We start from the raw sequence: 15,047 nt of genomic DNA, 5'->3' as shown, positions 1-15,047 counted from the left end.
ACTCAGAGTCGACTCTTACTTTTGAAAGACAATAACTTTATATACGGTGCACTTTCAGATTTAAAACTTTGCAGGATGTTTTCATTCACTTAGAGCTATGTTACACACTACATGAAAGGTAATTTTCAAAAAAACATAATAGGGGCCCTTTAAATATGTCAGAGATGGAAAATGCAATCTTGAGAAGCACCAAACATGCCATCAGCAGCCCACTTCTACTAGTCAAAACCTTTCAAAAGACATTGCAGGTTGTTTTTAATGTACAGGCAAAGTGTTGGTCATCAAGTTTATTTTAATGTACAGGCAAAGTGTTGGTCATCAAGTTTATTTTGTGTAGGAAACCACCATACATGATCCGTTTATTAACATTATGGCATGTGGTATTTTCACTCATACCGTTGGCTGTCATTCATTGGAGTGTTTTTAAGCTTCTTCAAACCAGCCCCATATATTTACAGTGCACTCTACCATTTTACCTCGTGTAACCCTGCTGACTCAGAGGAGTCTGTGTATCCCAGCGTCTCATATTAAAAACCGAGAGCAGCTCAGCGGAGGGGCAAGGGCTGTTGTCAGGAAGAGCAGTCGTAGAATATAGGTCAAAGATTTATTGAGCCATCTACTTGTTAGTGGAGAGGGCAGGTGAGTAATTCCCTTATGTTTGCCATTTGTAATTAGTTTTTAATTCCTAACAGACGCTCAAGGCATTGGAGCAATTTGTGGTGCTCCTTTTGTCATTTAAGATGAGTAAATGTGATTCGTCCTCTGTTGATCATTGTACGTCTTGTGCACCATCGTTCTTCTCTGCCTTGATATGAATGTGACAGTAATTCCAGAAGATTTCCTCCTAATCCCAATAATGGTAACTTGTGTCTCTGGAACAAATCCTGAGGATTTATCCCCACTGAATGGCAATTAGCAGATTAATTCCCACCACAAAAAAAATTAACTCCTGTTTCCTTCAGGATATTGTTTTTGTAGTGTGATAAACTGTAACAATACCTTTTTTTTCCCCAACAAATTATTATTTATTTTTTGTTATTAAAATACTTTTCATTAAAACAAAACCTGTTGCAGATATGTTTAACTATACATTGCCAGATGAACAACCAGTGAGCTTTCTGTGATTTTGCATGTATTCACATAGACGCTTCTGTTCAAAATAATGTTTGAGGAGGGTAAGATTTTTTTCATGTTTTTGAAAGAAGTCTCTATGCTCACCAATTAAAAACAGTAATATTGTGAAATTGTATTACACTTTAAAAGAAATGTTTTCTATTTTAATACATTGTAAAATGTAATTTATTCTTGTGATGGCAAAGCTGAATTTTAAGCATCAATATCTTCAGTGTCTCACATGGTCCTTTTGAAATCATTCTAATATGCTGATTTGGTGCTCAAGAAACATTATATAACAAGATAACGGTAAATCACATAGTTGTTTTTGCTTTAAAAAAAGGTTTTTATGATATCAAAATTTTTGTTACCATTGAAATTTTAAAATTCACAAAACAACTAATAAGTTAAAAAAAAACTCAAGCTCACTGAAGACAAGTAAAAAGCGATAAAGAAAGAATGAAACTAATTACAAGCATATAACATGCATAGGAAAACAAACTACAATTGAACAAAGACACAAATGAAATAGACCTATCTAAAACTCCAAGCACTAGAAATAAGAAATAATCTGTATAAAGTAATCAAATGTATTAAAAAACACTGCATAGTCTTCACTGTGTAAATTAAATATACATTTATTTTTATTAAAGTTAAAAAATGATTCAGTCAAGAGCAGTGAGTATTTTTCTTTTTTTTGTTGTTTGATTAACATTAATGACGACAGCAGGTAAATTTGGATTAGGGGTCGACCGATTATCGGCGCCAATATTAAGCATTTTTATGGTTATCGGTATCGGCCGTTTTCAAAACCGATTTGCCGATAAAATAATTTTATTTTGAAATGCGCTATATTTGGCTCTGACACAGCCACCTTTGTCGGAACTCACCACTCTGTAGGGTGACCAGACGTCCCGTTTTTCCCGGGACAGTCCCGTATTTCAACTCTAATTTTAGTGTCCCGACTTATTATGAAAAAATCATGTTTTGTCCCGTATTTCATCGTTAATATATATTTTTATATATTATAGGTTTCGTTTTCGAAAGGCTACGTGAATATGTATGTATGTTATGTTCAAAACCATGTAGCGCGCGCATGACAGAGAGGGAGAGAGCGAGAGACCTTGCGTGTGTGTGTGTGCCTGTGTAGCGCGCGAACGATAGAGAGGGAGAGAGCGAGAGACCTTGCGTGTGTGTGCTATAGTACACATTAATACGCATGCGTCTTATACCCCCCCCATAAAAACGGAATTTACTGTATAAAGCGGAATATCACGGAATTTGTCAACTTTTTGATGAATTAATAAAAAGCAGGTCAGTACAAATCAAACCGCAAAAAGACTATTTAAATATGAATCCTGCATGTATCTAACGTTAAATGAATGCCGCAGAGACGCGTGATTTCAGTTACCACACACACACACACACACACTGGAGCACGCGTGACGCTTGCGCTGTTTTCAGCCTCAGCCGCATCATTATATGAGGACATGATTGCATAAACATCATCTCCAGAGCCGCTTAGTCACTTCATGAGCTTTTTAATGCTTCAACTGAGAAAAGTTATCGACATATCATAAACACACAGAGGGCCCTATTTTAACGATCTGAAACGCAAGTGTCAAAGCGCAAAGCGCAAGTACCTTTGTGGGCGGATCCCGGCGCTGTTGCTATTTTCCCGGCGGGATAAATGCCTCTTGCGCCTGGCGCAAATCTAAAAGGGGTTGTCTGAAGTAGCTTCATTATTCATAGGTGTGGTTTGGGCGTAACGTGAAATAAACCAATCAGAGCGTCATCTCACATTCCCTTTAAGAGCAGGCGTGCTTGTTCTAAAGCGGATTCCTATTATAACGGCGGATTTGCCAGGCGCGCGCCAGGAGCGGTTCACAGCCGAGGAGACCGACGTTCTCGTCAGGGCCGTAAAACACAGAGAAGTGACATTGGGGATGGAGAAACCCAATCAAATTAACTTCTGTTAAACAGGCGTATGATAATTTGGGTAAATGTGTAAGCTACATGTATGCTTTTATAATAAATTGTCTATCTATCTATCTATCTATCTATCTATCTATCGTAATAATGTATGATTTGCAAAAATTAAAACTGCTGCTTAGATGAGAGAATCAAAGTGTATGCGCGTTGTGCACCCGCTACATTGATTATGGCCAAGCATGCGCGCTTAAAATAGCATTATGAACAACGCGCAACGCGCCACTGACTTTAGACTAGGTTTTTTCTGGTCAGTGGCACAATTGTCTTATAGAACAGCAAAATAGCATGAGGGAAAGTTTGCGCCGGAACACGCCTCCTCTTTGCGCTGAACCGCCCCGGGGAGCGCAAGTGTATTTCTTAGTTAACCGACGTGTGTCTGTGGAGGAAAAAGCCCGCTTTGCGCGGGTGCAAAATAGGAATGATACATGCGTCAGTGTACTAAGTCATTTGCGCCGAGTGCAAGATAGGGCCCAGAAACTCAAAGATCTCCACGGCAACCCGTCAAAATAAAAGTTCGGTTTTTCACAAGGCCCTAAAAATAAAAATTTTGTTAAACTGTAAATAAATTGAATAAGTTTGATTTTAATTCATTAGAAATGCTTTTTGATTACTAAAATTTTATTTAAAAATTAAAATAGAGTCTTTAAGTTTTACAAAATGTTTACAGAATGCTGCTGGGTGCTCCCTGCACTTTTTACAAGTTATTATTATTATTATTAACTGTTCTCAGAATCAAAGATATGTTTAAAATCATTTAAAGAAAGTATTTGTCGAAACCCTTTGTTATTCTTAATTTTGACATTAATTTACAGTTTTACACCAGACATAGCTATAATATATATATATATATATATATATATATATATATATCGGTTCAAAATATCGGTTATCGGTCTATTTGACCTGTAATAATCGGTATCGGCATCTAGAGCTGTCACGATAACTACTTTTTGTTGTGCGATAAATTGCACCAAAATTAACGGAGCTGTATGTACGATTGTGGCCAAAATTGGTACTGCAATCACTTTCAAATTACTGTAGAGCTGTGTATCCCCTCCCCCTCCCCCCTGACTCGAGGTTGCCAGATAGGCTGCAGGATCCAGCAGGAACATAGGCTGCTACAAGGAGCTTTCAACTAGAGCAGAGCTGGCAACCCGGATGCCGAAACACTTCTGACTTCGTGATTGGTAGATAGGTGGAGGGTGGGGCTTCAGGCCAAAACACAAGATGACAACATCAACATCAGTTGAGGGCTGCAACTTCACTTTTTAAATGACAATATCATGGCCGTACTACTGTTGTCAGTGATATAAGTATTTGAAATGAACATGATTTCTTAATGTCTAGAGACACATCAGGGCCATTTTATGATTAATTGAAATACATTTCTTACATACAGCTCCTTTAATTGCGATAAACGATATTATTGTAATTTTCAGACCATTTTATGCCACTGATTACATAATGACAATATAATAGCATAATAATGCAAGTACACTGTTACAAAGAACATTTTATTCTTATTCTATTCAATATTTAGACATTGTGAAATGTGAAAAAATATATCCCAAATAAAATAAAACAAGTAAATAAATACACTTTCGTTAACAAAAAAGTGCAAGGTATCAAGAACTAGATCAAAACAAAGTAATATGTCAATTTAAACTTTTAAAATGTCTCACACAAATGCTGTTTTTTTCGACTGTGTATAATGGCTGCATTTCTTTGGCTATATAGTGAGTTGCGCTATCCGTGTGCGCCATTTCACGCTGTCACGTTTATATTTGCACTGTCGGGAAAAGGCATCTGCAACAGATAACTGTCTGAAAGAAGGCCCCCCTCCAACTCCAGCTGCAGTTGTTGTTCCCAGGTTGAAAAACTGGGTGGGATGGTTATGTTTTAGGTGCGATTTTAACTTTCTTGTGTTGCCTCTTTTCGTTGCTACTGTTTTAAAACACAGTCGACATACCGGCTCGTTCACGTTAATTAGCTCTCCTCTCTCGTTCGGCTTAAAGCCAAAATGTTCCCACACCGGAGCTGAAGATTGCGGCTTTGAAATAAATTCCATGTTGGACTCGTTCTTCCTAACTGTCTCGCTGTAGATGTCACGAAACAGAACACTTTAAAATGCAGTTGGTTCACGCCTTCTCTTCACCTGACGGTGTCCGCTCTCTCTCTCTGTGTGTGTGTGTGTGTGTGTGGACGCTGCCTGAGCCCTGCCTCCGAGGCTCCGACACAGAGTGCAGACAAGATGACAGAGGCGCGCGCGATCAACTAAAATGTTGGTGTCTTGGTGACATTCATTTTAATGTAAAAATGAATCTAATTATTATTTTTAATAATAAAACAAATTATCAGTTGCAATATATCGCGGCACCAAAAATGATCGCGCTCATTTCCATATATCGTGCGATAAGTCGATATATCGACTATCGCGACAGCTCTATCGGCATCGGCCCTGAAAATCACATATCGGTCGACCCCTAATTTGGATGCTGTCACTTTAAGACCGACTGCACGGATCCAATATACTTCTGCGTTTTCTCTAGTGAACTGTTTACGTTCACAAGTTAAGACATAAATGGCTGTCTTTACTTGCAAATACATGATCACTTTGATACATAAGTATGTGTATTTAACCGTTCAAGCCCAAGGTCTGCAAAAAGAGTTCAGTTCTCACGCGCTTTATGAGCAGCAGCTTCATGTGCGCATGTCTCTCAGTCAGCACTGAGAAACAGTCTCTCTGCGTGCTGCACATATAGCAAAATGAGTGGTCTTTCGTTGCTAATTGAGCTTTAGTGGTTTAAAATCACTTGTTTTTAAACCACAATCCTTAAAAACACATCCAAACGATAAGCTTTCGTGACCGTGTAGCACAGCCACGTCAGCGTAACAGCGATAGAGACGATAATCCAAAACATCCACCGGTTGACAAATTTCTACAGGTTAATCGTGTCTGCTGGTATACCGCCCACCCCTACTTGTATGTAGTTGTGAAATGCACTTACTTAATGATTAATTGTTTTTCCTGTAAGAAGTGGTAGGCCTATGTATTTTTGAAAGAGGTTTCTGTAATCACTTTATTGCTGTGTTTTTATGCAGAATGTGTTCCATTCAAATGTATCCAGCATGGTGCTGTCACTAAACCTGTGCTACCAGTCCTCGAATACTTGGCCCAAAGCATAAACTGTTCCTTGTGGCACAATATGTGAACATCAGCTCAAGCCAAATGTCTGGATCACCAATGTTCCCAAAGATGCAAAATTGCCGCCAAGCTAGTGCTTCTAACACCTGACTTTCTGTTCTATTCTATTCTGTTACGCTCCGTCTAAATGTTTTTGAGTGCAAGAACGCATCTTATGTAAACGTTCATACAGAGACTTAGTCGTGCAACCTTTCACAACCTGCATGAGATCCCTAGTGTCTTTGATCAGGATTAGCAAGTAAAGAATTAGATTAGAATCTCAATCCACTATTTTCTCTTTATTTTGTTTCATGAAATCCTCTGGATTTTTTTCTTGTGTGTTAAGTGATGGTGATGACATGGGGTGTGTTTTGGATAATTTCTTAACACTCATCACATCACTGTCATATTCAAACACGATCTGAGTTGCGGTTGTTTTAGGAAAAAGTTGGGAAACCGCCCTCCACCACATCCTGTTTCAAAGTGGCCCTTCTGTGTTAATCACACTCACTACCTTACATTTGATTTTGTTTTTTTGGTTAACCACAATGTTTTGCTTTAACACAGTGTTTTGCTTTCTTTTTTTAACCATATGGGAACTCATGAGTAGCTTCTGAAAACAAAAGTCCCATCTGTGCATTTCACTTTTTTGGGTTATTTTAAAACATTTGTGTGTCGGTTATTTTCCTCCAATCTCTTAAATTGATTTTCAGCTGCTAATCAGTGACGGACTGATGGTGTTTGAGCTTTACACTTTGGGTTGTGGTTAAAGTCTTCTGAGAGATCAGTACAGCAGGTGTCTGTTTCCACTGCAGGCAGTCCATGTCTTAACCAGCTTCCCCTGTGGGTTTTTTTCCAGGTGCCATTCTCGGCCGCTCAGAGACACAAGAGTGTGTCTTTTACAACTACAACCCCAGCTTGGAGAACCGAGGAAACCGCAGCGGTATTGAGTCTTGCGTCGGAGAAAAGGACAAGAGGCTTCATTGCTTCGCAACTTGGCTAAATGTGTCAGGATCAGTTCAAATAGTAAAGCAAGGCTGCTGGCTTGATGATGTCAACTGCTATGACAGGTAATCATTTTGAGCCAAATATAAATGAAAGAGACAATGACTTGTGCTTCAGTAAGTGAATCTTGTATGTTTATTCAGTGCTCGCTCTGAATGATTTGTTAAAATGATTCAAACTGATAACCCAGCAGTTTGTGAGGCTTTTTGACTGGTAGCCTCCATCAGTATTAATCAGCATCATTTTAAGTGTCATATTCAGTGCTAACTCTAGTCATTTGTCACAGCCGTCCCCTCCGAATAGCGATTGTTTTGATTTAACTTATAGAGGCGTGGTCAAACCCTCCAGCACTTCCAATGCGATCATCATTCATTTTTGCTTATATCACTGTTTCCAACACTGTAACTGTAGTAGAGATGTTTTTGCTCCTCACATGCAGTTTTTCACTTGTTTTGCATCAGCATTTGTACAATTATTGTCATTTTGTAGAAATATTGCAGTGTGAGGGGCACTACCATTCAAAATTTAGTTTTAAAGAAACAATAATTTTATTATATAGCAAGGATGCATTACATTGTACAGGAACAGTAGACATTTATAAAGTTACAAAAGATTTCTTTTTAAAAATGCTGTTCTTTTGAACTTTTTATTTGTCAAAGAATCCTGATTTTTTTTATTATTATTTATTTTTTAAAGCAGCACAACTGTTTTCGACATTGGTTATAATAAGAAATGTTTCTATTAGAATGCTTTCTGAAGTTACACTGAAGACTGGAGTAATGGCTGCTGAAAATTCATCTTTGCCATCACAGGAATGAATTACATTTAAATATTTGATCAAATCAATCCAGCCTTGGTGAGCATTAGAAACTAAATCTTACCGACCCCAAACTTTTGAACAGTAGTGTATACACTTTTTTTTTTTTTTTTTTTTTTTTTAAGCATTGTTTAACTTAGTCTAAATTGCCCATGCTCAATGCTCTACACATTACAGAGAGAATACGGCACACATTCATTTAACCAAATACTTCCTTCTCAAGATTTCACAGTATTTCAGATAAAGTCTTGTGTAAACGTGTTTCCATGTTTAGGCTTGGTTGTGAACCTTGTAACCTCCAGCCACAAAAGGGGAGATATTAAAAACAGGTTTATCAATGCATCTGCCCCTATGCGACAGGTAGCACTGCTGGTAGATCAGGAAGTGCTTCTCCTGAACGAAGCTGTTTTGATAGCGTGCAAAGGAAGCAGCACTTCTCCTGTCCTAACATGCTGCTGAACCCGTTTACCTCCCTCGCTAGAAGGATTTATGTTTTTGTTTTTTTTCATGCACGTTGCTCTGCCATGTCAAGTCCTTAAGTAGCTGAGCAAGTATTGCGACCGCTTAATGGCGCGTGTGCGTCGCAAGACAGTAACCGAATCACTTTTCTGACTAAATGCCTCTGGAATGTCATCCATTCCCCTTTTATTTTTTCATTTGCACCTGTTTGTGTATCTTAAGGATTATTGGTGTGCTGCTAAGCTTTGTTTATCTTCTTTAAGCCAACCTGAGAGCTCTGCTTTGATGTGGGCTGCCAGATTTGAAAAAGTATCTCTTTGGCTCAGGCATTTTTCCGCCCATGTGCATTTATTCGTTTGTTTGCTCTCTTAACCCAAGCAAAATCCAAATAAACCTTGCAGCACGCATGTCTCAATAATCCCCCAAAATTAGGGGAAAAGTGCTGCCAATCTTCTTTTTTTTTTTTTTTTATGAATTACATTAAATGTATTTAATTAATCAAATGAATTGTATGTAATCAGTATGTACTGTTGTGCATCTTTGTGTTATTTGGTGAACGGATTAAATATTGAAAAATTTGTTGTGTTCTAGAAATTTCAGTATTTGAGTGGTTAAAAAAATGTAACATCAGTTGTGGACTGATAGCTCTGCTTGTTCTTTATCTTACAGCACCGAGTGTGTGGAGAAGAAGGAGGACCCAGATGTGTTCTTCTGCTGCTGTGAGGGCAACATGTGTAACGAGAAGTTCTTCTACAACCCCGACACGCAGCCAGTTCAGAGTAAGGCTCCCTTCAGCGACACAAACAGCAAAGTCTTTAAGGGTATTGGAAGTTCTTCAGTTATACCTCTTCCTTTGATGTAATTGTGCTGGTGTTTGATTCTGTCGGTGTGAAACTCTCCTTCCTGTCTTTGTCTCATCTCATCATAGCCTATATTCCCGCATAACCTCATCATCAAAATCATCAGATTACCTCAAAGCACCTCTCAGGTGTTTTTCACGACTAATCATGTCAAAAGTCATAACAGGCTCGCTGTGTTTTTTGTATCCTCTTACAATCCATTTTAGTGTTTTTTTTTCCACGTTTCAAATCCTGAATTATGAGGTGTGTTTGTGTAGCCACGTTTTAGCACCACAATCCAATGCATACCTGCCTTGTAACAACTGTTTTTGTTGCGTTATAATGAACACTTACTCTGATAGTCTGTACATCAGTGTTTTGTGCTTCATGTTATTTATGAACTTAAAAAAATTGCATATTAGGAAGACAACTTTGTGAATAGTATATACATGTTATATATAAGCATCCACATTCCTTTTTTGCCAGAACATCATAACATATAACTGTTATGATGTTTATATTAAAACAACTGGTTGTCTTGAAGGTGCTGTGTGCCTAATTTTATTTTCGACATGTTCAAAGTGTTGTCAGTGGTGTGAATGTTCATTATTAGTTCCTGTTGGAAACATATGGTGCAACTGAAGATCTTTTCTGCATGCTTTTTGGCATGTATTTTTAATATCCTATGTGTCTGTATTTAATATCCAGTAGCTGTGTTTACATGGACCCTAATAATCTGATTGTAATCGGACTACTAGCACAGTCCGAAAAAAAAGTCACACGTAACCAGTCTAACCACATCAGTCGGAATGAATTGGCCAAATCCAATTAAAATTTCATTCAGATTGTAAGGGGTGGTTGAAACCTTTTTGTAATCCGATCGAGAGGACATGTAAACACTTGATCGGATTGAAAACCGAAACTGGAAAGTACTGCGCATGTGCAATGATGTAGAAATGGCATAATGACGCAAGGAATGAGCTGTTGATGTTGAATAGTGGCATAAATGACTGTCGTGTCATTCTAAAATTCTCCTTCCACTCATCGTCTGTGAAGTGGAGCAGGACAACGTCCCACCAGTCCTTGTTTAGGACTCTCATCCACAGACGCCTTGTTTTGGGTGCGGGAATGGGCGTTTTTTCTGCTTTTTTAATAAAAGCAACATGTCTCCTAATTAGGACCCGAAATCAAAGAAAAGAAGCAATTTAGGGGAATATGCGCAAACAGTGTTAAACTGTATATTCGTGCAGTGTGCGCATGCCAAATAAATCAATTCCGATTTGAAGCTTGTGACATAAAACGCGCACATCAACCCCATCACTTTATTTAGAGTTCATGTAAACACTACGTTCGGATTCTTTAATCGTAATTCAAAAGTTGTCCATGTAAACGTAGCTAGTGACATTGATGAGGTGCAGTTTCTGTGAGCTTTTTGGGTTTGATAGTTTCTCGTGAGTTTGTAATTTTGCTTTTGCATAATTGTACAGAATGTAAAAAATACAGTTTTAACATTTGATTTTTGAAATAATCTAATTACAGAAGTGCTTTTAACCCATAGTCACTGTTTGGGGTCATTATGACCCCACTGGACTTTTCCTTGATTTTTTAAAAATGTTCCCTTCATCTCAGGGCCATAAAACTCTGTGACTTTTCCTACATAATCTATCTAAATATGCACAAAAAAACTGGGTTCGATTCGGTTGTTCTAAAGGTGTGTAATTTTTTTTTTTACCATTTAAGGGGTTTGGGGTCAAAATGACCCCAATTGAAAATGAATGGGAAAATGAAAAAAATGACTTTTTTTATTTTGTTTGTCAAAAAAATAAAAGTAAATCCATTATAAATCTGAAATGTTCTACATATAAACCAAGGTCTGGTCCTAGAGCATAAATAGAAAGTAGAACAAACTTTTTATCTCATACACACACACAGACACACACACACAAACACACACATGTCCTGACTGCAACAGAGAGCATTTTTACAGAAATTGGCAAATAAAATAAACAAAACTGGCATAAATTAAAAAAAAAAAAGACATCTAAATCAAGGTCTGGTCCTAGAGCATAAACACAAAGTGGAACGAACTTTCTATCTCATACACACGCACACACACACACATACACACACAGACACAAATCTATGTGACTGCAACAGAGAGCATTTTTTTTACAGAAATTGGCAAATAAAATAATCAAAACTGGCATAAATAAATAAAAAAATCACATATAAATCAAGGACTGGTCCTAGAGCATAAACACAAAGTGGAAAGAACTTTCTATCTCATACACACACACACACAAACACACACAAACACACACATGTATGTGACTGCAACCGAGAGCATTGTTACAGATATTGGCAAATAAAATAAACAAAACTGGCATAAATCTAAAAAAATATATATTTAAATCAAGGTCTGGTCCTAGAGCATAAACACAAAGTGGAACGAGCTTTCTATCTCACACACACACACAGCCACACACACACAAACACACACATGTATGCAAATGTATGCATCCTGTTCATTACAGTTTATTGGTGCTGTTGTTTTGTATTATATTGGTTTATTTACTTGGTTTATTTAATTTATTTTGTTCTAAAATCTCTTGTTCTAAAAAAATAAATAATTCTTGATAAATAATTTTCTGAAATAAATAGTGTGTGATTACAATCATGTCATAGTGCTGACTTGTAATGTTTATGCAAATGTATGTATAATAATTTGCAAAAACAATAATTCAAAATATATCAGACAACAACAACAAACTCTAAATTTGACATATATATTTTGTGAATTGCATAAAATATTTTTATCATATATATCAAGTTGTTAGGAGAATTTGAAGCATCAAGACAAATGAAGGGAAAATGAATGAGTCTCTATGGACCTCTATTGGACAGATGTGGTCATTGCACAATAATTCCTTAACTGTAAGAAAAACAGTTTTTCGACTAACCACCAGATGGTAGTATTTTATCCCTAACACATAGAGCAATGTCCAAAAACTATTTAGATTTAATTATCATCATCATTTAAGTGATTTTTTCTTTAAAAAATCATTTTTCATGTGCCAATTTATGGCCTAGTTATGTAATTGTGCAGTAAATATGTAGAAAACCTAAAAATTTCCCAAAAAACACAGCATTATTGTATAGTTGAGAAGTGAATTAAAAAAAATATATATAGTTTTCCATATAAAAAATTTATATTTCCTTATGCAATCACTCTTTAAAAGTTTGGTGTCAATACGACCCCAAACCACTTAAGCGTCGTCCTTTTTAAACAGTGACTAAGGGTTAAGATACAAATATTAGGGACTTTTATAATGTTGGTTATGTTTATTCATTTGTTCAGATAATTCTATATTTCTTTGATCAAAAGGTATGCTTTGATATGCTTATTGACCAAGCCACCAAAACTATACTGACAAAACTGGCTCTTATACACATCTGCATTTCTCGTGACTACTGCACAGCTTTATGGCTGTGGATTATTCGCTTTTGAATGAAGAGCTTGTTGTCTGTCTCATATGTCACCTTATTGATGCAGCTCATCTGGCTTTTTCATAACCTTTGCTTTGCTTTAGTTGTTTTGAGTTGAAGTTCTTTTCAGAGCAGCAGGTTCCTCTGTAAAATTTAAATTGATCGTTGTGATGTTGCTGCTACCAGAGGCTTTTATAAATTCAGGTGATTTTTTACATCAAACGAAAAAAAATATTCTGCGTTTAGACGAGCGTTATGGGTGGGAAATCCGCGTGCATATGGTGACGCAAAACTGTGTGAAATTCGATGTAGTATGCACTCCAGGCGGCAATGTGAAGCACTGCCACACAACAACACCAAGTCCAACCTTCACTGTCTAGCAGACTTTTGCGTTTTTACCCTTTAGACGGGAACGCGACGGTGGAGCGTTTTTAAGATTTCCACTCTGGAGGGTGGTTTCACTTTTTTGCCCAAAAACGCCGTCGCCGTGTAAATGAAAGGCACATCCGATAAAATATTTAAGAGTATTTAAGATAAGAGTTTTCACCCGCGAGCATTCTTGTGTAAACAGGGCCTAAGACACTAAATTGGATGGAGCTGAAGCAGTGGCAAGAGTTGAACATTCAATTTCTGGCTTAAACTTTTTTTTTTTTTAACAATAAAGAAGTTACTCTAAAACCTACCTCAAAATCTGTATTTTAGAGGCAAAAAGATTGCATTGGTCTTGAATTGATCGATTTATATTGAAATTATTATTAATACTTATACCAGAAAAAGTTTGGGGTCAGTAAGATTTTTTTATGTTTTTGAAAGAAGTCTCCTAAGCTCACCAATGCTGCAGTTGTTTAATTGAAAAACAGTAAAATTCTGAATTATTACAATTAAATTACAAAAACTTTATTCTCCATTTTAAAATGCAATTTGTTTCTGTGAAGGCAAGTACAAGGCAGGGCAAACACTAGTTAAGTAACTGAAAAACTAAACCTTTACATATAAGAGAAGAAAACTAACAAAACACTAAAGTAAATAGTAAAAGTATTAGATAAGTGAAATCCCAGGCTAAATAATAACTCAAAGAGAGTAGCAAAGTAACAAACAAACTATAAATCTGAGAGACAGAACCAAACAAAAACTAGAATAGCTCAAGTAAAACAAGAAAACTAAAGGGAAAAAGGGAAAGTTAATAAAGGGAAGTTAGTCTAAGATAACCCCAAAGCAAAAACTGCAAGGAAGAAGCTACAGAGAGAGCTTTGGAAAATCACACCTGGAAATGACACGATAGTTGAGAAAGGTCTTGGACATGAACACAAAACAACGATCCAGCAAAGACAAGCAGCAAGGAGGCACAATATAAAGGGAGTGGAGCAAACGAGGACCAGGTGAACACAATTAGTGAATGACAGACATCCCAAGTCTCCCGGAAGTTCCGGGAGTCTCCCGCATATTGCTAGCGTCTCCCTGATGCCCGCAAATTAGTTCAAATCTCCCGGAATCTAGAGCGAGATAGAACATACTGCGCACAGAGCGTTGAAAAACTAATATTTAACGGCTCTGACTGCGCGCATTAGCGCGCGGCGCGTGCAAGGCAGAGAGGGAGAGAGCGAGAGACCTTGCGAGTCAACCCAACGAAAGCTAGTCAGCCCGACACCATCCCCAGAATCATTTCTGTGCTGTGTGCTTTAGTTTGTGAGAATTACATCAGTCTAATTGGCTAGCTATTGATAAGTTCAAAATGTGTTGTTAAAGATACACATTAACAACAGTTTTTTTTGTAAAAAAAGAAAAGAAAAGCAACATTCATTTGTTACAAAAATAGTACTTGTTACTGTTTAGCATAGACCATATTGTAAGGCTAAAACAGCTGTTTTGTGGGACGTAATGTGTGTTTGGGGAGTTGGGAATAGAGTGACCTATAATGTGCACAAATACAATCATAATCAATTTGACAGCATCACATTGGAACACAAATTGGTGCTAAATACAACTTGAAAAATTGTTATATTAAGTTCTTTGGAAATGTATGAAATAAATAGCACTACTTTAATTTTACACTGCTCTGTTTCACATGGTAACTTGACTAAGCTTAACATTACAGAGTTTGAGCCTGTGTAGCTCTTCATCCACTGCAGTAGATCCTCAAAAATACATGAAT

The 15,047-nt window shown here is 37.1% G+C and overlaps 1 protein-coding gene across 4 annotated transcripts in view; it reads left to right on the top strand.

The window, feature by feature from the left end:
* acvr2aa (activin A receptor type 2Aa) overlaps window positions 1-15,047 on the top strand; it is a 78,707-nt gene that overhangs the window by 31,992 nt on the left and 31,668 nt on the right. For 2 of the 4 annotated variants that reach the window (XM_056252034.1, XM_056252033.1), the window contains exons 2-3: window positions 7,149-7,359; window positions 9,240-9,349. In XM_056252034.1, coding sequence (XP_056108009.1) covers window positions 7,149-7,359; window positions 9,240-9,349 — 321 coding nt within the window. Of the gene's footprint in view, window positions 1-7,148; window positions 7,360-9,239; window positions 9,392-15,047 lie in introns of all 4 variants that reach the window. The other 2 variants (XM_056252032.1, XM_056252031.1) reach the window with 1 other exon arrangement.

This window comes from Rhinichthys klamathensis, unplaced genomic scaffold (genome assembly GCF_029890125.1).
Source record: "Rhinichthys klamathensis goyatoka isolate OS25496 unplaced genomic scaffold, OSU_Roscu_1.1 h1tg000090l_1, whole genome shotgun sequence".
Lineage (NCBI taxonomy): Eukaryota > Metazoa > Chordata > Actinopteri > Cypriniformes > Leuciscidae > Rhinichthys > Rhinichthys klamathensis.
Note: the sequence above shows the minus strand (reverse complement) of the source record. Positions and strands in the feature narration are given on the sequence as shown.